At 43.4% G+C, this 23640-nt stretch overlaps 1 protein-coding gene across 1 annotated transcript in view; it reads right to left on the minus strand.

Annotated features, from left to right (window-relative positions):
• The window catches only part of LOC145414665 (alpha-mannosidase 2-like), a 544739-nt gene that overhangs the window by 394326 nt on the left and 126773 nt on the right, over positions 1 to 23640 (minus strand). Inside the window, exon 2 of the mRNA XM_080284184.1 lies at positions 912 to 1004. Within this exon, the coding sequence (XP_080140310.1) occupies positions 912 to 1004 (93 nt within the window). The remainder of the gene's footprint in view (positions 1 to 911; positions 1005 to 23640) is intronic.

A 23640-nucleotide genomic window follows, 5' to 3' on the forward strand; every position in this document is an offset into this window, starting at 1 on the left:
TCCTCCTTCCTTTTATCTTTTCCCCTTCCTTCCTCCCTTTCTTCCTTCCTTCCTATCCTTGTCTTCGTCTCACACAATAACCCTACAGCAAACCTCCTTGAACAGGGCCAAGAGATCTGCTGCTGTCTTCCTTCCTTTGTATTCGTTTGTATTCAACCTCCTTTCCCTCCTTCCCTCCACTTAACCCATTCCTTCCACCCCTCCCCTCCCCTTTGCACTCCAAAATCCTTCCTCTCATTACACACCTCTCCTCTCCTTTTTCCTCTCCTCTTTTTCCCTTAAATCTCCTTTTTCTCCAGATACTTTCCTTTCCCTTCTCACTTGTTTCTCTCTTCCTCCTCCAGTCTCCTTCTCTTCTTCCTCCATTCCCCCTCTCAACCTCTTCCTCCCCTCCCACTCCTCTATACACAAACCCTTCCCTCCCTCCTCATTCTGCTCAAGTCTCTCCTTCGCTCCACACCTCGTCCTTACTACTTTCCCTCCCACTCCTTCCTACCATCCGTCCTTCCTTCCTCCTGACCTCACTCCTTCCCTCCAAACACTCATCCATCAATCCAAAAACCCTTTCTTTCCTCTGTACATTTTCCTTCCTTTTCCTCTCCTTCCTTTCCCCTTTCCTTCCTCCAAGCAGCCCTTCATTTTCCTCCATCCCTCCTCTCTGCTGTTCGACAAAAATTAAATAAACTGTGAAATAAGAATACTGTAGTTATTTTTACGAGAATCTACGGTAATATGTGGAAATGGACCAGAAAAAATACTGCAATATAAAACCAAGATAAAGACCGCACTATTAGGCCCACAGGAGTCATAATTTACCACTGAGAAAGCGCAATGATGGCAGTTAGTTCTTTCACTGAGGTGCTGCTACTACTACTACTACTGCTACTCCTACTACTACTACTATTACTTACCTTGAGGGGCAGCTTCTTCCACTTGGCGCGTCGCTTGAGGTATCGCTTCTCAAAGTTGGTGTCCCAGAACTCCTTCCCTCGCATCCAGGCAGGCTGAGGAGGAGACAGGAAGTGTATAAGACGTGAGTGAAGAAGACATGAGTTTACGGTACATGAGTGTTTAAGACATGACTCTATGACATGGGTGTATAAGAGTGCATAAGACATGAGTGTATAAGACATGGGTGAATAAGACATGAGTGTATATATGACATGAGGTTAGACAGAAGTACATTAAAAGAGTTGGACATGACGAATATAATATCGCAGTTTACGTACACATTATATTGTGAAATTGTACAACCTTTTCTTCCTCCATTCATTCTCTCTCTCTCTCTCTCTCTCTCTCCCTCTCAAAAAGCCCTTCCGTCTCTCCATCTCTCCAATTTATCCTTCTCTATTCCAGCATTATCTTTCTCATTAAAACTATCTCTGCAGCTTACTATTAATCTTTATTCCTACTTCTTTTCATCTTCCTTTTCTATCCATATCAGTTTTATTCCTCTCACTAACTCATCCTTCCCCCATCCTATCCTTCTTTCCCTCACACTCCAACTTCTCCTTGCTCTCCATTCCATCCATCCTTCCTTCCTTCTCCCTTCCCACTCCCTCCCCGACCCTTCCTTCCTTCCTAAGACAACCTCCTTCACTCTTTCTCTGACCTGCTTTCCTGAACCTTGCTTCTTCCTTCCCTCTGGTTGGTTCTTAAAAATCTCAGTCCCACCTCCACACAACCAGCCCTACTTTCTCTCCCTTTATCTCCATTCTCTCAAAGCTCTTTCATCTTTTCGTCTCTCCCAGCTTTTCCCACAACCTTTTTCCTCCTCCCTCCGCAAAAATCCTCCTCCCCAAACCCCTCCTCCTACCAAGAGAGAGAGAGAACAAAATCTGGAGTAGGGAACGGAAATTCAGAAGCACTCTCACTCTCCATTTTTCAGCCCTCCTTCTTTTTACCTTCCATCCCTCCTCCTCCATCCCATTTCCTTTACCTCCCTCCATCTCTCCAACCATTTCTTCTTCCCTTCGTCCATCCTTCCAGTCCCTCCATCTTCTCTTCTTCATCCCTCCATCCCTTTCTCCACCCATCCAACATTTTCTCCTCTCCTTCTCTCCTCGTCACCTCCCCAAAGATGTACACCACACAGACTTTCACACAACACACCCTACCTCCTCTCCCATCCTGTTCCCTCCCTCAAAGCTCTTTCTTCCCTCCATTCCTCCAACATTTCCTCCTTTCCTCCTCAAAATCCTCCTCCAGCTACCCAGAGAGAGAACAAAAGCCAGGAGGAAGGAAGCGGGAAGTCAGAAGCCCCTCACTCACCTATTTTCACTCCCTCTCATCTTTACCTTTAACCTTCTCTCCCCTTCCCACCATCCCTTTCTCCTTCTCTTCCCTTCCCTCCGTCCCTTCCTCTTTCCTTCTATTCCCTTCCCTCCAACCCTTTCTCCTTCTCTCCTTTCCTTCTTCCCTCCCTTTTTTCCTCCTCTCTCCAGCCCCTCCTCAAAAAAACCTACACCACACACACCTTCACGCCACCTGTCCTACCTTCTTCCCGTATCCCATTACCTCTCACTTACCTGTATTTCCAGCTTCTCCTTTCAACACTTCCTCCTGCCCTCCTACCTTTCCTCCTCAAAATTCCTCCTCCAGCTACCCACAGAGAGAGAGAACAAAAGCCGGGGAAAGGAAGCGGAAACCCTGAACCCCCCTCACTCTCCATTTTTCAGCCCCCTCTCATTTTTGGCCCTAACTCTGGCCTCCCCCGGGTGTCTGACATGGCCGCTTTTCATTATAAATTCATTAATGCAGTGGTGGGAGCGGGGCACACAAAAAAAGGACCTTACGAAAAAGCCACTCGCATCGCCAGCATTTTCGCGAGGTGAGAGAGGTGGAGAGCGGATGCTAAGGAGTGATGGTGAGGGGAAAAGAGGGGAAATGTGAGATTGGTGAAGGTGAGAGAGGGGTGAAGGTAAGAATGATGAAAGTGATAGGGTTGTTAGGGTGACAGAGATCTGAAGTGAGAGATAGATGAAGGCAACATATGGATGAAGAAGAGAGACAGGCGAGGTGAGAGAGAGGTAAAGGTGAGAGTGAGGTGATGTGACAAAGACGAAGGTGAGAGAGAAATGTGAGAGATAGATGAATGTGAGAGACAGATGAAGGTGAGAGACAGATGGTGAGAGACAAATGAAGGTGACAGACAGATGAAGGTGAGAGAAAGATGAAGGTGAGACAAAGAGGCATGGATAAAAGAGGAAAAGTCAGGTAAGAGACAGGTGTGGATGGAAGAAAGTTGACGGGAAGAGAAGGTGTAGAGAAAAGGTGAGGGAAGCGTAAGAAAAGAGGGAGAGACCAGAATTATGCCGAGGTAAGAGGAGAGGATAGAATGAGACAAAGATCAAAGTGAAGGATAGAGGTGTGGATGGACGAAAGAAGATGGGGAGAGGAGAAGGGGAGAGAAGAAGGGAAGGTGAGGAAAGTGAGTAAGCATGGGGAGTAGAGGATGATAAGGGAGGGTGTGGGTGAAAGTAGGGAGAAAGGGTTAGAGAGGAAGAGGGAAGGATAAGAGAGAAAAGAGAAGGGTGAGGATGATTAAAGAAGGATGAGAAACGGGAGGAAATGAACGGAGAAATGAAGGTGAGAAATAGGACAACAAAGTGAATTCGCGAAAAAGCTATGTAATGGTGAGACAAGGTAGAGGAGAGTTGGAGATGAGGATGAGAGGGAGGGAGGGAAAAATGAGAGGAGAGAAGCCATAGACAAGACGGGGGGAAGGAGTTGGGGGGGGAAGGAAGGGACAGTGAGATGAATGTCAGGCCCATATGAAAGCTGACAGAGTAAAAAAATAGACAAACCTTTTTTTTTTTTTTTTTTTTTGGGGGGGGGGATTACATGGACATGAGATGATAACAGAAGTCTGACCTTTTTGTATCGTTGCTGACTATACTACGTACTGAGGGACGTCGGCAGATTAATTACCTTTACTAACAACAGGTGTGCCACTAATGACCATCAGAAACTCGGGGCTTCCTTACACTTCCGCTCACCTGGATTTCATAATTAGGCCGTAAGACTAATAACAGGTAAATAAGAATGCACAGGTGAGGTTAACAGGGAAATCTGGAAATGGATCTTCGGCAATTTTCACAACAAAACTAAATATCAATCACTAATTTTCAGAGAGGAAACTGGCTGATCTTAATATAATTCACTATCTTCACTCTAGTTCTGGTATTACGAGTTTAGTACCTGTGTGAATTAAAGCAAAGGTATAAATAAGCAGTTTCGGGTACAACTTAAGTCCAATAAAGTCTGTGAATTTGGTACCCAGGCGAGAAGATGAGAGAGAGATGAGTGTATGATGAGAAAGGAGAGAGGATGATGTGAGAGAAGGATGAGTGGGAAGAATGAGAGAGAAGGATGAGAGGGAAGGATGATAAGAGACAGATGACAGGGTAGGATGAGAGGGAAGGATGAGAGAGAAATCGTAAAGTAAGAGTAAGAAAGTAGGGTGAGAGAAGGATAGGTAAACGTAAGGGAGGTAAAGTACGAGAGAAAGGGGGAAAGGGAAAAGAGTGAGAAATAGGGAGTGGAAAAGACAGGGAGAGAGGAAGAGGAGTAAGAGAGAAAAAGGGGAAAGGGAAGTGGAAGAAGAGTGAGTGAAAGGGTAAAGGAAAGAGGGGAGAGGAAAGGAGAGGAGGGTGAGGGGAGAGTGAGAGCAGATGGAAGGGGAGAAGGCAGTGACAGGGAGAGGGGAGAGTGAGAGAAGAGTGAGAGAGGAATAAGACAGAAGGGAAAAGAAGAAAGGAAGAGTAAGGTGAGACAGAAAAAGTGTGTGAGGAGAGGAGAGAGAGTAAAGAGAGTGAATGACAGCACACTGAAGGATAATTGAAACCGGATACGAGAAATAAAAATGTTATGAAGACGATAATAAATGAAAAAAGCAAGTAAAGCAAACAAAATGAGAAATACGAATAAAGTGATGAAAACTGATTATGAAGAGAGAGAGAGAGAGAGAGAGGGGGGGGGAGGGGAGCGTGAGGAGCATACGTCGCCTTCCAAGACATAATGCTCCATATGTCTCACCTTTACGGCATGGGAAGGAGAGGGGAGGGGAGGGGAGGGGAGAGGAGGGGAGGGGAGGGGAGGGGAGGGGAGGAGGGGGAGGGAGAGGGAGAGGGGAGGGGAGAGGAGGGGAGGGGAAGGGAGGAGGGGGAGGGAGAGGGGGAGGGGAAAAAGGGTAGGGAGACATGGAGAGGAGCAGGAGGATGGGGGAAGAAAGGAATAGGAAGGAAGGAGGGAAATGGAGAGGACGGTGAAGAAGAAAGTAATAGGAGGAAGAAGAATACAGAGCAAGGAAAAAGGAAGAAGAACGGAAATATAGGAGGGAAAAAAAAAGAAGAGGGGGCGAGGAATAACGAAAGGGTAGGGAAGAAATTGAGGGGAAAAATGAAATGAACAAAGGAAAAGAGGGGAAAAAGGGAAGAGGGAGAAAGAAAAGAAGGATGGGGAAGAGAGGGGAAGAAAGAAAAGAAGGGTGGGGAAGAAAGAAAAGAAGGGTGGGGAAGAAAGAAAAGAAGGGTGGGGAAGAGAGAGAGGAGGAAAGGAAGGGGAAGTAAAAGGAAGGAGAGAAGAAAGGAGGGGAGGAAGAAGGGAAAGGAGAGGATGAATGGAAGGGAGGGGAAGAAAGGAAGGGAGGCAGAATGAAAGGGGAGGAAGAAAGAAAGGGGAGGAAGAAAGGAAGGAGGAGGAAGAAAGGAGGGAGGAGGAAGATCGAAGGGAGGAGGAAGAAGGAAGAAAGGGGGAAGAAGAAAGGATGGGAGGGGAAGAATGGAAGGGAGGGGAAGTAAGGAGGGGAAGGAAGAAAGGAGGGGAAGGAAGACAGGAAGGAAGGAAGTAAAGAAGGGGAAGGAAGACAGGAAGGGAGGAAGTAAAGAAGGCGGAGGAAGATAGGAAAGGGAGGAAGATAGGAAAGGGAGGAAGAAAGGAAGGGGAGGGAGAAACGAAGGGGAGGGAGAAAGGAGGGGGAGGAAGAAAGGAAAGGGAGGAAGAAAACAAAGGGAGGAAGAAAGGAAGGGGAGGAAGAATGGAATGCATGGGAGAAAGGAAAGGGAAGGAAGAAAGGAAAGGGAAGGAAGAAAAGAAGGGAGAGGAAGAAAGAAGCGAAAGGAAGAAATGGAAGGGAGGGGAAGTAGAGATGCTCAAGGAAGAAAATGAGGAAAAGGAAGAAGAGGGAAAGAAAGAAAGGATAGGGGAGGAGGAAGGAGAGGAGAGAAGAAATGGTGGGGAGAAAGAAAGGGATGGGAAGAAAGGAAACAGGGGGGAGGGGGAGGAGGGGCAGATGAGCTCTTTATCTTCCAAGAGAGGGAGAGGAGATCAGGGAAGAGGGAGGGGAGAGGGAGAGGGGAGTGGAGGGGTGATATCTTTCTCTTTTTACCGAGGGGGAGGGGGTAGCAGAAAAGATGGAGGGGAGGAGGGGAGGGAGGTGGGATTAGGGAGGGGCTGGGCTCTTCATCTTCCAAAGGGGAGGGGGGAGAAAGGGGGGGGAGATGAGTGGGAGAAGGAAGGACGGGATGGGAAAAGGGGGAAAGTTTTAGAGGGGGAGGAAAATCAGGGGTGGGGAGGTAGGAAAGAAAGAGGAGAGGGAGGAGGAGTGAATGAAAGGACGAGGAAGGGGGAAAGAAGGGGATGGGGAGAGGAAAGGAACAGGAGGGGGAAATGAGGAAGGAAGAAATGAAGGAGAAGGGGAAAAGGAGAAATGAATCAAGGACGGGGAGGGGGAAAGAAGAGAAGAGGCAATGAAGGGAAGGAGAAAATGAGGGAAGAGGCAAGGAGGGAAAGAGGAAAGGAGGAATGAGGCAAGGAAGGGGAGGGGAAAAGGAGGAATGAAGGAAGGGAAAGAAAACGAGGGAAGAGGCAAGAAGGGAAAGAGAAAATGAGGGAAGAGGCAAGAAAGGAAGGGAAAGAGGAGGGAAGGGAAAGAGGAGGGAAGAGGCAAGAAGGGAAGGAGGAAAGGAGGGAGAAGACAAGGAGAGGAAGGAGAAAAGGAAGGACGAGGAAGAAAGAGCGAAGACAAGAGTAATAAAGGAAGTAAGGAAGAGGGGGAAGAAAGGAAAGGAAGAAGAATAGGAGGTAGGAGGGGATGAAGAGAGGGAGGCAAGATGGGGAGGGGGGAAGGGAAAGAAGGCAGAGGGGAGGGGGGAAGGGAAAGAAGGCAGAGGGGAGGGGGGAAGAGCTCTCTATCTTCGGGGGGGGAGGGGAGCTTTATGTGGAAGAAAACGTATTGCTGTTCACTTGTTGGGGCGAGCAGGCAGGGAGACAGATGGAGGGGGAGGAAATGTGCTGAGGGAATAGGCAATGAGGGGTGGGGGGAGGAAAAAGGGGAGAATGAGGGGTGGGGGGAGGAAGAAGGGGAGAATGAGGGAAGGGAATGAGGGGAGGGGAGAGTGGGGAAAATAGGGAGAAGACAGAATAAGGAAGGAAAATAAGAGGAGGGGAAATATGGGGAGGGGAGATTTTAGGGAGGGGGAGAATGTGAAGACTGTGAGGGAAGGGGGTGGATGAGGGAAGAGGAAGAATGAGGAGAAGGGATGGATGAGGGTAGGGGTGGATGTGGGGAGAGGGAGAATGAGAGGGATGAATGAGGGGGGATGAATGAGGGGAAAGGAGAAGGAGGGGGTGAACGAGGGTGGTAAATGAGGGGGAATGAATGAGGGGAGGGGGTGAATGAGGGGAAGGAGAGAAGGGAGAGAAGGAGGGGAGGGGGTGAATGAGGGGAGGGGGTGAATGAGGGGAGGGGGTGAATGAGGGGAAAGGGTGAATGAGGGGAAAGGGTGAATAAGGGGAGGGGGTGAATGAGGGATGAGGAGACAGAGGCGAGGGGAAATAGAAGGGAGAGGGCAGAACAATAGGAGGTGGAGAAAAAGGAGAGGAGGAAGAGAGGGAAGAAACAGAACGAGGGGGAAGGGACGGAAGGAGATCAAGGGTAGGGGAGAACAAAGGCAGTACAAAGGAGCGCTACGAAGGAAAGCAAAGTACAAAGGAAAGCAAACAGCAAGAGACCTGTTGTTTTTCGTGGCTGTCTGGTATAGGGACTGTTATATCTAGCACAACTATTCTATCAGCTAAAGACCAGGAAAGAAAAGCAGAGAGGAAGGAATTAAGAAAAGCAAAGGATGAAGGAAAGGACGAAGTTGAAGGAAAGGACAAAGTTGAAGGAAAGGAATAATTAGTTGAAGGCATAAGGAAGGAAAACAAAGAGATGAAGAAAAAGCAGAAGTCAAGGAGGGGGAGCCATATTTATAAACTCTCCTATGATTAAGCAGTGGGTAAGATTGTTTATATATACACATCTGCCTTTAGACACAGCGCCACCAATCACGTCACAATCAAATCATAGTAAATATTAAGAAGAGACCAAAGCGACCTGGCCTTTGGTTCCTTCTTCCTTGCACAAAAAAAAGAGACGCGATAATAAGTTACGGATATAATACAAAAAGAACATTAACAACAACAACAATAATAATAATAATAATAATAATAATAATAATAATAATTAAAAATAACACCTTTCAGCCACATGGGATAATCTACTGAGCCCTTGGACGCCTTTATATATTCATTTTTAATTCTCACTACCTCATTACAATTTTATTTGGCTTATAGTGATTTTCGAAACGGGGGGGAGGGGGGAGGGGGGTCAAAAATCCTCATCCACTACACTACTCGGGGCTGGTCTTAGCTGAGTAAAATCGTCTGGAGAAAGACTATAATATATACGTCATCGGATTGAAGGGATTAAAGATAAAATAAGTACCCGGACTGAAGAGGCTAAGACGCAGAAGGCCATCACTGTCCCTGGTGATGTAAAAAAAAAAAATTAGAAGTCTTTTTGGTCAACTCAGGGATTCGAATCATGGCACCTTCTGCATTCCCTCTTTCGGCTGGGACCCTTACCAACCATGCCACCACGAGAGAGAGAGAGAGAGAGAGAGAGAGAGAGAGAGAGAGAGAACAGCACAAATTCATAAATATTACCGAACACTAAGCGTCGTAAAAATATAATATAAATCCCACAAAACAACGAACTTACTAAAAAAAAAAAAGGAAAATAAAATAAAAACAACAAGAACTTCACCACACACACAAAAAATTAAAAACGAAGAAAAACGAAAAAAAAAAAAAACACGAATGGACCCGGAAACCACCACCAAAAAAAAAAAATTCAAATACGGAACCCAACTGTCAGCCGAACAATACAAAGCGGGATCAGGAGACGAAAGAAAACGAGAAAGAACGAAGAATAAAGAAAAACGCGATATGTTAGTCCCCCCCCCCCGACGGACGAAAATGGATGAAAAGAGAAATAGAGACGGCGGGAAAGACGAATGGGAGGCGGAGAGACGATAGATTCTGATACAGGCCTTTGCATAAGAGGTGAACGAAAGAATTTGGGAATCAGCGTGGGTGAATGTGGAATGGATGGGAGGGGCTGTAAATTTCTGAGAGAGAGAGAGAGAGAGAGAGAGAGAGAGAGAGAGAGAGAGAGAGAGAGAGAGAGAGATTCTATTAATTGTAAGGTCGGGTCACTTAAGAAAAGCTCTTTGGGTATATTTACGATCTCTCTCTCTCTCTCTCTCTCAACTATTCTGTACTCTAAATATGTAATCACTCCCCTTCTCTCTCTCTCTCTCTCTCTCTCTCTCTCTCTCTCTCTCTCTCTCTCTCTCTCTCTCTCTCATATTACAGTCTGTAAATATGCAACTCTCTCTCTCTCTCTCTCTCTCTCTCTCTCTCTCTCAACTATTCTGTACTCTAAATATGTAATCACTCCCCTTCTCTCTCTCTCTCTCTCTCTCTCTCTCTCTCTCTCTCTCTCTCTCTCTCTCCTATTACAGTCTGTAAATATGCAACTCTCTCTCTCTCTCTCTCTCTCTCTCTCTCTCTCACATAAGCTTCCTAACGCTCCAGCAAAAGCCTAAACAAAACGCCAAAAGCTCTCCGCTCCCCTAATTCCTCCCAGTGAAAATAAAATAGGAAAAATGTACGAGGGAAAAGTAACAGGAAAAAGTAAAGGAAAAAAAAGACAGGAAAAAGTGACAAGAAAAAGTAACAGCGAAAAGAAACAGGAAGTAACAAACAGGAAAAAATAATACGAAAAAGTAACAGGAAAGGGTAACAGAATAGGTAATAGGAAATTGCAACGGGAAAATGTAACAAGAAAAAGTAACAGGAATGAAACAGGAAAAGTAATAGGAAAAAAACAGGAAAACAGGAAAAAGAAACAGGTAAAGGTAACAGGAAAAAATAAAAGGAAAGAGTAACAAAAAGTAACTGGAAAAGTAACACGAAAAAAAGTACCCAGAAAAACAATAAAGAAAATCAACATGAAAAACCAAAAAAAAAACTAACCTTAAAAACTAAAAAGAAAAAATTGGACAAAAAAAAATAACAATGAACAAAGGTGTCAAAAAAAAAAAAATTACATTGACGTCTGCAGTTTTTTTTTTTTTTTTTTTTTAGCTGATGCCTGGGAAAAATATATATATAAAAGGAGCTATAATAATCCCAGCTTGGTACTTATAAAAATTTTGTGATATTGAAAAAAGAAAATGCTTAGTGTGTGATACTGAGGGGAGGTAAAAATGATGGAATGAGAGAGAGAGAGAGAGAGAGAGAGAGAGAGAGAGATGGAATAAAAGCCTGGGACTCAAGTGGATGTTTGTGATTTTGTACTTGTGATATTTATTTGTGCTAATCTCTCTCTCTATCTCTCAAAGGTATACACACACACACACACACACACACACACACACACACACACACACACACAGCCGGAAGCGCAAATCCAGCTTCCCTTTCCGTGTTGTCAAAGAGAGAGAGAGAGAGAGAGAGAGAGAGAGAGCACCGTACAAAACATTATATTTGTTCCGTTGTTACCATTAGTGCTGGATGAACGTGACGAAAACAGCAAGAAAATGGGAGAGAATAAATATAGAAAACGGGAGTGAAAAACTAGACGAGAAAAATGAGAAAAACAGGAGAAAAGAGAGATGAGGAAAATTAGAGAAAAGAGAAAGGCGAAAAATAAAAGACTGAGAAATACAGGAAAAATATACGAGAAATAATGATAAAATTAAATCACAGAAAGAGTAAAAAATTTTTGAAAAGAAAGAATAAATGAAAAAAGAAACAAAACGACAAGGAAACAGAGAGAGAGAGAGAGAGAGAGAGAGAGAGAGAGAGAGAGAGATCCAGGATAACTCACTGCTTTTTCTAGCCAGTTCTTAACACTCCAGCTGCCCTAGAGCGAGAGAGAAAAAAGAAAGATATAAAAAGATTGAGGGGAAAAGATCAAGCAGGAAAAAAAAAAGAAATTGCATGGAAAAACGACAAAACTACCAGGCAAAATTGTGTGTGTGTGTGTGTGTGTGTGTGTGTGTGTGTTTGTGTGTGTGTGAGAGAGAGAGAGAGAGAATAAGCCATAACATTTTCTGGCCACCGCCTAGCAATGGAATCCGCCTCCATGCGAGCTGCCCACTATCGAGAGAGAGAGAGAGAGAGAGAGAGAGAGAGAGAGAGAGAGAGAGAGAGAGAGAAGCAGTCTATGTGCTGCCCGCTATGACGTCAGAAATAGATAGAAAAACATAAAATATACATAAAAGGATATACAGATAGATAAATATAAAGACAGCCATTGAGAGATGCAATAGCCCTAGACAGATAGATGGATAGACAGACAGACAGATACAGACAAACAGATAGATAGATAGCCATAGATAGTTAGATAGACTGACAAAGTTTCGAATGGATAGATTAGATAGACAGACGGATACATATATACAGAGAGAGAGAGAGAGAGAGAGAGAGAGAGAGAGCCTAAGTACGCCCCATTACATTTTCTGGGCATATCCTAGCAATGGCCTGTGTGTGTGTGTGTGTGTGTGTGTGTGTGTGTGTGTGTGTGTTGGGGGCTATCAAATGAGAATGAGAAAACTTTGCTACAGACCTAATGCTATGAATGTTGGCTGACACAAATGGTACGGAGAAGTGCTGCCGGTACAGAGAGAACGGTACACGGTGCACGTTTAGATATACAACACATGGATAGATAAACTGGTTAGCAGATAGATATACAGCCGATAGATAAACTGACAAGGAGTGAGAGTGAGTGGCACAGTTAAAAGTGGAATGACAACTATCAGGTATGCAATGTTTTTCGCTTTCTTTTTTTTTTTATCTTTTCTCCAAGCTGAGCGAAGCCATCTGGTAAAAGCCTGAGCAACATAACAAAGAACATTTAAAAAAAAGTATTTTCCTCTCTCTCTCTCTCTCTCTCTCTCTCATCACTGCGTCCTGAGCATAAAGGTAACTAAAAAAGACGAGAAATACTTTTGACAGGACGAATTAGTTTCCTCAGTAAAATGAAACACTCAAGTACTCCAGTTAGTCCCACGAGGAGTGACAGAAGCTCTCGGGAGAAAGGAAATGAAGACGGTATTAAGCTCACTGAAACAAGAAAGATTTTCAGGGAAGACACTGTAGAGCAAAAAGGAAAAAAAGCGAAAAAGAAATAAATAAAAAGAAAAATGCTTTAAAGAGAGGGAAATCAGATTGTTTCAGAAAGTCTTAATAGGACAAAATTGAGTAGGAAAATATCAAAGACTGAAAATTAAAATGAAAGAAGAGAAAGCATGAAAGGTAAATAACATACTGCAGGAGAAAGAATAAAAAAAAAAAAAAAAAAAAGACTGCAAGAGGATATGGACGAACAAAACATATTTCTGGTGAGGGAAACATTAAAGACTGACAACGAGAAAATGCAGAAGTTTACGGAAGGAAATAAATTATGAGATTTTCAGAAGGCAAGAGGAGAAAGCATCAAAGTAAAAAGAAACGGCAGGACATACCACAAATCAATAAGACTGCACGTGAAGGCACTAATAATAAAAATAATAATTATATCATCATCCCCATCATCATTTTTGTTATTATTATTATCATTATTATTATTATTATTATTATTATTACAAAGGCAATTAGGGGTAGGGCTGGAAGTTTACGGTCACATTGATTACCAAATACGACTATACCCTCAGTCCTAACTTCACCGCCGAAAAAGATCACACCGGTAAGAAAACACGAAACACTGAAAACTTTACAGGAAGGCAAGAAAGAAGACACACAGACACACGCTCACGCAAGAGGTCGTTAGCCTCTTCAGCCCAACGACGTATGTTTAATTCATTCTTCCTCTTAAGTTTCTATTTCATTCTTTCTCCTATGCTTCTACATCACTTTCTTATTTCAGACGATTATATTCTCAAAAAATAAATAAATAAATAAATAAATAAAATTTCGCCCTGATGGAATTAATAAAGGCCACAGCTAACCACTCCAGTTCTCTCTCTCTCTCTCTCTCTCTCTCTCTCTCTCTCTCTCTCTCTCTCAGCCGCATAAAATCGTCTGGAGATAGCAGGAATGGAATACAAAATGGAGTTAAAGGGCGTTTAAAGGGGGTTTAAAGGAGTTAAATGGGGGTTAAAGGGGTTAAATGGGGGTTAAAGGGGTTAATGGGGGGTTAAAGGGGTTAAAAGGGCTAAATGGGGGTTAAAGGGTTAAAGACGCTAAAGAGGTTAAAGGGAGGTTGAAGGGGTTAAAGGGATTAAAGGGAGGTTAAAGGGGGTTAAAAGGGTTAAAGGGAGGTTAAGAAGGCTAAAGGGGTTAAAGAGGGCATTAAAGGGGGGTTAAAGGGGTTGAAATCTGTTCCTAACGCACTAATCCCCCAGGTACCATAATGACATCCTCCCTTAACACTTTGAAGAGGGTGGTGTATGGGGAGAGAGGCAGCTTTCAAAAGGCGAATCGGTACCCTGTAGGTGTATCTGTCTTCTCTATTATTAATTTTCTCTATATGCACCATGTAAACTATCTATCTATCTATTTATGTATCTATTTACCTACCCTACCTATTTATCCACCTATCTGACTATCTAACTATACTATGTTTCTTTTCATCAGACGGAGCTGAGTCACCCCCACAACGTTATTACTCTTTGTGGTCACTTGAATTGCGATGATTTTTGGTTATGAAGTAGGCATGCGTCTCCCTGGTTACTAGCCAAATCAGCCCTATATCTAACCACATCTAGCCACAAACTGAGATGGGATAGGTTAGGATTCTTTGTCTGGCTAGAATAATTGCTTTAGTGCCACCTGTAATTAAAAAAAAAAAAAGATTGAGGGAAAATGCACTGAAGGATGATGAGGGCTGGATCAAATTTTAGGAAATATACATGAAGTGACCAGTTCCACGCCGATGGGCCGCAATTTAAGTGGCAGGGGAGGCTTCGTGGCGCCTTTTCCTTAGAGATTTATTTTACCTATTCGAACTTAATACTCTTGTTTTGTTTTATATAGTTTTAATACTGACATTGCTTGTTTCGATAATATGGCCTACAAGAGATACTGAGGTGTGTGTGTGTGTGTGTGTGTGTGTGTGTGTGTGTGTGTGTGTGTGTGTGTGTGTGTGTGTGTGTGTGCAGTTGCCGTAAAAGAGGTGTTACGTAATATCTAAAACCATACAGAACTGTACAACCCAATATTACACTCACACACACACACACACACACACACACACACACACACACACACACACACACACACACACACACACACACACACACACACACACACGCACGCCGCAAAGACTGTCTAGTGGTGTGAGGTGAAGGAAGCAGCGAAGGGCCAAGGAAGGATGAGGCTGTTTATATATTTCCGAAAGCTTCCCTTCCTTCTGAGTGACTGAGAAGAAATAGCCATTATAATAAGAAAAGTATAACATGAAAACGCTATAAAAGGACTGCGAAGGAACAGCCAAAATAATATAGAAAATTATTACAAGAAAACAATACACAAGGAATGGACTGGACGATTTTATTACAACAAAAACGAGAAACTAACGAACAAAGTCACAAATAATTAAATATCAGTAAAAAAAATCGAGCAAAAACAGTACATACCCAAAGAAATCAAAGGAAAATAAAATCGAAAAATCTCCCCCCCCCTAAAAAAAAGGCCTCCCCCCCGAAGAAGAAAAAAAGTCACTCTCAAGACACACTATTTTTTTTTCCCCTTCAAGTCTGCAGAAAAGCTGGTGAAAAAGTTTAGTCCCCCCGTCGCAGCCAACTTCAGGGGGTGAGACTTCAAGCGGGTCCCTGCCAGCCTGCCTAAATACCAGCCTGAGAGGGAAATGGTCCGTGCTGCTTGGGGATTACCGCTAACTTTTTCAGGCGACTGTGCTTTTCCGGACCAAGTTACTTACGTGGAGAAAGTGTTAAATGCCACTCTCAGGATAAGCTTCATGGGGTTGTTTAAACGTCTTGAAGCTTGACAAACGCTTACTGGAAGGGAGCGTTGTTTATGCTTTCAACCCCTTCCAGCTGATGATTTTTTTATTTTTGTTGATATCAAGATTTTATTCAGAAACATCGCCCTCGACTTGAAGGGGTGAAGGAAGACTGTATTTCTCCCCCTTTCAAAAAGACCATAGTTGATTAAAATGATCTGCAGAAAACATGAATACAAAAAGAGAGAGAGAGAGAGAGAGAGAGAGAGAGAGAGAGAGAGAGAGAGAGAGAGAGTAGTAGTAGTAGTAGTAGTTAAAGTGCGGGTTGAAGGAGTACCAGGGCAATGGGATTTCTTCAAGTGTAAAATCTGAATACAATACCCAAATGAGACCCTACTTTCTAATGGGTTAATGCCCTCTCTCTCTCTCTCTCTCTCTCTCTCTCTCTCTCTCTCTCTAATCCCAAACACCTTGACCTATAACTCGCCCCACCCAAGTTCCAACACCACTCACTCATGCAGCCAAGCTAAAGATCATGCGTAAGTCTTTCACCGATTAACCCCTCTCACTCACAAACCATATCCTCTGAACCCCCAAAATAAAAATAAAGATAAATAAAAGGAAAATTCGTCTGTGGTAAGCGTTAATAAAATAATATTGTGTATCCTTAGAAGAGAAATGCCTCAATCGTCTGACTGATACTATTTCTTTAAGCTGAATAAAATCGTCTGAAATCAGGCTGAATAAAGTACCCCAGTGTGTTTGATGGGGGGTTAACGGAGACGCTTTAACCCCTTTACTAATATGGCTTTATTTACACTTGACTCTGTGAAGACGATTTTATGGAGATTCACTGATACTCTGAAGATTGAGGGATTAGATGGGGATTAGTTGGAGGGATTAACCGGAGGGATTAGCTGGAGGGATTAGTCGGAGGGATTAGCTGGAAGGATTAAATGGAGGGATTAGCTGGAGGAATTAATTATGTCCTGTATCCCTCCATTACTGTTTTCTTCCTAGTGTCAGTAAAATCCTCTCACATGAGCAAGATCCTTCTAACCAAGACGTCCTTAAGGCGAAAAAATCCAACCTTAAAAAAGAAGAAAAAAAAAAATCGATCAATATTTTCTGATATAGTTCGTTCACGCATTTGTGTGTGTGTGTGTGTGTGTGTGTGTGTGTGTGTGTGTGTGTGTGTGTGTGTGTGTGTTTCCTCGCTTGTTAAGGAAGTTCCCTAACACCTCTTCCTCAGCGATTTATTTTTGGATATGGGTGGTTATATAGTCTGACAAATCTAAACATAGGGTTTGGGTGGAGTCACCCCCTCCCTACACTATTGCCATGTTTCCTAACCCTACGATGTATAACGCCTGTGGTTTGTGTAGTAGGAATGATACATAAACATAACTCATACTAATATAACTGTAATGAAAGTGCTGACATGTATCAAGGAAGAATAAAACTATTCTGCATACTATATTATACGATAATAGAGAAACGTGGCATAAAAATTTGGCAGTGTTGCTCTAAAAATATTCTAATTATTATTTACTTCCCCAACACTTTAACATTGCTAATTAATTTAGCAAGTATAATTGCAAGAAAATTTGAAAGGATAAAAGTGGGAAGAGGCGATCCTTTCATAATTAAAATAAATATATCAAACAGCTCTGGGGTGGCAGCACTCACGCGACACGTGTTTGTGTGTACGCTATGGGAGGTCACCAACCCCCTACAGGATTTAGGCCTATTGGGGAAACCTCTATAAAAAAAACGCGCCGTGACTTTTACCTCAAGGGTGGTGCGGAAATAAAGTCAAAATTATAATCCATACATAAAAATGGAAGTAAAAAACCATGGATGACACATAACAAAATCTAGCGAGAGAGAGAGAGAGAGAGAGAGAGAGAGAGAGAGAGAGAGAGAGAGAGAGAGAAAGAGAGAGAGAGAGAGAAATAATAATAATAATAATAATAAAACTTTATTTCCACTAAACAGTGGGTATTCTTATACATTATACAGTAGTACAGCATACAGTATGAAAGTTCTATACACAATATAATACAAGTTGATACATATGATGGAGAATAGTGACAGAGAGGTAAATGGTTTAAAAGGTGTGGGGACACTTAGGTTAAAAATAGATCAATTAAGGGATTTAGGAACGAAGGCAGTGGGAAGGATTAAGACAGATGGGATTGTAAGATTAGGGAGTTTGAGCAATAGGGTAGAATGTATGCTCTCAATAAAAGTATAGCAATTATCAACGGCTAATTATTATACAGGTGTTGATGGTGAGGGTCTATATTTATAGGAGGTGTTGGTGGTGGAGGTATAGCGGGTGTTGTTGATGGGGGTGTTGTTGGGGGTAGGGGTATAGGGGGTGTTGGTGGCAGGGGTATAGGGGGTATTAGAAAAACGGAGATCACAAGAGGGAAACAGTGTCAAGGTCATCGCTGATGGAGAGGTCAGCTCGGAAACGTGGCAACAGTGCAGGGAGGGGGTGACTCCACCAAAACCCTACGTTTAGATTTGTCAGACTATAGTAGGACTCGCGCGCGCTCGCGGCCGTGGCGCGGCTCGCACCTGTGTACAGTGTTGCCACGTTTTCTATACCGTTATCTCTCTCTCTCTCTCTCTCTCTCTCTCTCTCTCTCCTGGCGGGAAATGTGAGCCACCCTGAGTACTTTTGATTCTTTTATAAGTTATTTATAATTGTGCTTTCATTTGTTAATTTGGTTTTGTCATATTTAGTAGTAGATGGAGTGTCAAAGTTACTGTCTGCTGAGAGGTTTGTTACGTTACTGATTCATACACCCCGACGTAGTGGTCCAGGGGGGAGGGGAAGTGTGAAGGGGGATTTGACCTGAGACACCCAGGAGGGATTAAGAAGGGAGGAGAGGGGAAGGGGGGGCTGGATTCACCTACCACGTGGTCAGTATTAGAAGAGAGAGAGAGAGAGAGAGAGAGAGAGAGAGAGAGAGAGAGAAATTACGTGTATAGATATATGTGCATCAATAGGAACAATGTATATCAGTGTGTGCAGTATGTACAAAGGAACAAATGAATACAAAGGCAGTGACAGACCTCTCTCTCTCTCTCCCCCCTCCCCCCTCTCTCTCTCTCTCTCTCTCCTGGCGGGAAATGTGAGCCACCCTGAGTACTTTTGATTCTTTTATAAGTTATTTATAATTGTGCTTTCATTTGTTAATTTGGTTTTGTTATCTTAAGTGATGCCGACAATGCATTCAATGCATGCCTCTCTCTCTCTCTCTCCCTCTCCCTCTCTCTCTCTCTCTCTCTTGGGACATTGAATCTCCTCATTCTCCCTTGGGACATTTATTTTAGGCCAGATGGATGTGTAAGTATTGCCACTCACAAGAATTACATGAATTATTTCTTTTACTTTGGATATTGGCATATTTCTTCTTTTTTCAGGCTCATTATCTTATATCCATAACTGTGATATTATTACCCACCCTAAAACTACGCTAAAAACCAATAAAAGTGACTACAATATCTTTTAGCAACACTGTACAATATGTGTGCCATGTTTCTGTGTTACTGTATAAATATTTTATGCATAATAAGATTACTGTTGATTCATCCATCAAAATACACAAGTGTAAGTTTTATTCATCTGAATTTATCGAATTTGTGATGCCTTGTACATAAATAGCTTCCGTTTCACATCGCAAGTTGGGGAAACGTGGCACCATTGCCTACAGGTGCTGGCCACACCCAAGCCGCAAACAGGCGGGAATCCGACTATAGTGCCCTTTTGTACGATGTTTATGCTGAGAATAACGATCGTGAAGATGCAAGAAACAAAATGAGTCGCTTAGGAAGAGGTGTTAGGGAGCTTCCTTTATCGACGAAAATACGGACCTATGACTACTAGGAAATTTCTCAATCGAACGAAATTATCTGTAGTTGAACTAAATAAAAAAAACAACAATATGCCTAAATATATAAGGTTCCGAGCTCCAATTTTCCATAAGTATTCACCATTATTTCAATTATCTTCTGCCATATCTATCATGTCTCTAAAACTCTACCATTTCTACTCCTACCATTCCCACCATCAACCCCATAACTCTACCATTTCCTTAGTTTTTACCATGATTTTTAATACCATTCCCCTCACCACCTACCATTGCTCTTGACCCTAATTTTCTGTCTTAACTTTCAAGCCTTTTCATCCTCTCTTCCTCTCTCTCTATCTTTGCATTCATCTTTTCGTAACTTAAATCCTACTTACAATACTCCCTCTCTCTTTCTTTCTCTCTCTCTCTCTCTCTCTCCCCCTCCAAATCACATGACAAAGGAAACACTCTCCCTATACAAACACATTATGCTATAGATTTTGCAATAAAATGGTTTCTTTGAGAGAGAGAGAGAGAGAGAGTGTGTGTGTGTGTGTGTGTGTGTGTGTGTGTGTGTGTGTGTGTGTGTGTGTGTGTGTGTGTGTGTGTGTGTGTGTGTGTGTGTGTGTGTGTGTGTGTGTCTGTAGCCAGAACGTAGTGGGTCGATACTTACCTGCCAGTTTAGTGAACGCAAAGTCGTTACTGTGTGGCATTATGAAGATATGTTGTCCTTGGTGTGTGTGTGTGTGTGTGTGTGTGTGTGTGTGTGTTCACTGGATGTTGGTTACTTATTCATTCCGAATTTATAAGACTGGAATCTCTCTCTCTCTCTCTCTCTCTCTCTCTCTCTCTCTCTCTCTCTCTCTCTCCATTCATCCGTGAGCCAGGGTATCTATGTTTCAATGAGTATCCGTATTTATTCACTTATTTTGGCTCAATAACCATCCATTCACCCAATACCTATCAGTGCTTCAACGTATATCTATCAAAACAGGCTATCTATTTTGGTCACCAGTCTATCTGCAGGTATACATTCAGCTTTGCCATCCATCACTTGTCAACCAGCATGCATAATTTTTTCATCCTTCAACGAAATAGGAAGCATTCATTAGTTTAAGAGCTACAGTTTATTTTTATCATTATTATACTTATCCACTGCTGTTGTTATCCATCGACTTCTCTGCCAATATCAGTAGTTAGTTATCATCATTATCGTCGTCGTCATCATCATCACTCCCAGCGCAAGACACCACATCACACCCCCTTCCCACACGATCACCCCTCCCCACGCCCAAACACGCTCCCCACCTTCCTCCAGCACCCCCTCCCTCCCTTTCTCCCCACTCCCAACCCCCACACGGTAATATAGCCAACACCAACATCGAACCCAGAATAAAAATGATACACGACAACAAAACACAACGCACCGGCGGGGGTAATTCAATATATAAAGATTTAATTACGTATATCATCGCCGTTGTTTATCGATGAAAAAAAAAAGACTATTATTTATTTTTTAATTTTTATCCCCCCTTACCCCGGTCTTCCTCCCCTCCCTCCTTTGACTCCCCCCTCCTTGTCCCCCTCCCCCCTCCCCCTCTTGATCCTGTCTCCCTCATTCTGTCTTCCTTCCTCCCTCATTCTGTCTTCCTTCCTCCCTCTTTCCCTTACCTCTTCTTTGGCCTATCTCACCTATGTCTAACTTCTTATTTCCCCGTCTTTCTTCTCCTTAATCTCCTTTTCTTACTTCTCCCCTATTCCTTCTTGCTTCCCTCTTCCCTGCACTTTTCCCTTCCCCTCCTCTCCCCTTCCATTTCCCTACTCCTCCCTTCTTTCTCTCCTTTCCCTCTCTCCTACCTGTCTTTCCACTCTATCATCCCCTTCTCTCATCCCCAACACCCCTTCTCTCTTTCCCATCCCTCACCCCCAACCTTCTCTCCCATCCCTCACCCCCGCCCCCCTCTCTCTCCATCCCTCACCCCTCTCTCCCCCATCTGTCTCCCTCACCACTCACCCCCCGCTCCTCTCGTCATCCCCCCCTCAGCGTGCATCACAATAATAAATGGATTTAATAACTGAACCTGCTCGTTTAGTGAACAATCGACAAACAGTGGAAAAATATATAGGTTGTAATACCCGCCTGTGCTCTAGTTACGGCTAGTAAATGGACAAAATTGGAAGGGGGGGAAGGGGCAAGGGGAGGGGGGGGGAAATTTTGTTGACGCGTGCCGATACAGTAAAGTGATCGAACTAGACAGCGGATTAGAGTGACTGGAGGGTAGATAGTGACAGCTAAGTTGTCAGAGCAGAGTAGACAGTCAGAGACAGCTACACAGTGCGACAGCCGGGTAGATACTGACAGCCTAGACGGTGACAGCCTATGCTAAAGAAGGACAAGTCAACAAACTTATCAATGATCCGGGTTGCTGGCGAGAGAACCCATTATTCAGGCAATCTAACAACCAACGCCACAAATAAAGCAGACAGCTGATGTAACACACCGACCTGACGGGCTAACAGCAACCTAGTCTACGTGGGGTGACAGCCTACGATCAAGACTACGTACAAGCCGATTAAATATCACTTAGGACTGGATAAGATATAACTAAAGAGAAACGGACAATGTAAAATAAAAAAAATGACTACAGTTATTAACATCTGACTAGATACATTAACAACGGCATTGTATTGCTGATACGACAAAGACTGGCACTGTACCGCATCATCATCAACCAATTTCAGTTCAATGCAGAGCAAAGGCTTTTCCCAACCTTTTCCGTACTGAGCTATCAGTTACGAACATTTTCCAGCCTAGACGGCACAACTGAGTGTTGCAACCATACATTTAATTATACTGTATACGTAAATACATTATATATATATATATATATATATATATATATATATATATATATATATACACACAGACACACACACACACACACATATATATATATATATTACATAACTACAAAGAGAGAGAGAGAGAGAGAGAGAGAGAGAGAGAGAGAGAGAGAGAGAGAGAGCATAAACAGTAAAAATCCCCAAGTGCCAAACAGATACATAAAACAATAGTCCTCACGCTATCCTACGAGGCCAACAGATGTGGCTAAGGCGTGTGGCATACAGGTGTGGAGTGAGGTGTGGATGCCATCGATAACGCCTAAACACCCACACCACAACGGCCATCCAGGGACCATCCATCCACCACCCAAACATCCATCACCCATCCCTCCTTCCCTCCCTCCCTACCCCTACGTCCCCTCCCCTCGTTCTGACCCCCTCCTCCCTCCCCCCGTTTGATATTCCTAACCATCCACCACTCAACCATCCATCATTCCTCCCTCCTTCCCTCCCTTCCAGTCCTTTGCCCCTCCCCTCTCTGCCAGCTCCCCCTTTCTTCCCCTCTCTCTCCCCCTCCCCGTTTTTACTCCCTCCTCTCTCTGCTCCCCTCCTCCCCCTGTGATATTATTTACAAATCTCTCCCTCTTCGGGTAACCTTCCTCACCTGGGGACAATTTTCAGGTGATTTTCTCTGACGGGTGAGTGATGGGGAAAGGGAGGACTCGAGTGAAGGGAGGAGAGGGAAAGGGAGGAAAGGAAAGGGGTTAGGGGAGGAAGGAAGGAAAAGGAGGGAATGGAAGATGAGAGAGACAGAGAGAGGAGAGAGGAAATGAAGAGGGAGAAAGAGGAGGAAAGAGTGGGGAAGAAAGATGAGTGGAACAGAATGAGAAGAGAGGAAGTACAAGGAGGAGAAACGGGATAAAGAGCCTAATGAGCTGGAAAAAGACGAGATAGGATGGAAAGGGAAAGGTATGGAGGGATGGAATGGAATTTAAGAAAGGGAAAGTTATGGAAGGGAAGGGAATATGGAGTCACATCCACACAAACCCAATCCATTCACACATACCATCGACAGAGAGAGAGAGAGAGAGAGAGAGAGAGAGAGAGAGAGAGAGAGAGAGAGAGAGAGACAGACAGACAGACAGACAGACAGACAGAGAAAAAGCTAATGACGGTGGACAGAGGAAAATGTGTGACACTGAAAACAAATTTTAAAAAATAATAACAAAAATGGACTAAATAACTCATGGCTCCGATAACTCATCTGAATATCATCTAGTGTGAGCTTAGACAAAATACTAGAGTTACCCCTAGCATGTATGGGTTAAGGAAATAATATGGATGAAATATAGTCAAAATTTAATGAGGACTTTCAAAATACACAATGACAACAGTTCGCAAAATTGTTATATACCGATGACGTTTTTATTAAGAGGGAAATTTGGCTATATACGTTACACACACACACACACACACACACACACACACACACACACACACACACACTCTCTCTCTCCCAGATAACGTAGTCCCTCTCATTTTAATTAACAGAGGGGTAAACGATGGTAAGGGAAATGAAGAAGGATGAGAGAGAGAGAGAGAGAGAGAGAGAGAGAGAGAGAGAGAGAGAGA

The sequence above is a fragment of the Coenobita brevimanus genome, chromosome 100, assembly GCF_032717465.1.
Source record: "Coenobita brevimanus isolate Jiangsu-jjx chromosome 100, ASM3271746v2, whole genome shotgun sequence".
NCBI lineage: Eukaryota > Metazoa > Arthropoda > Malacostraca > Decapoda > Coenobitidae > Coenobita > Coenobita brevimanus.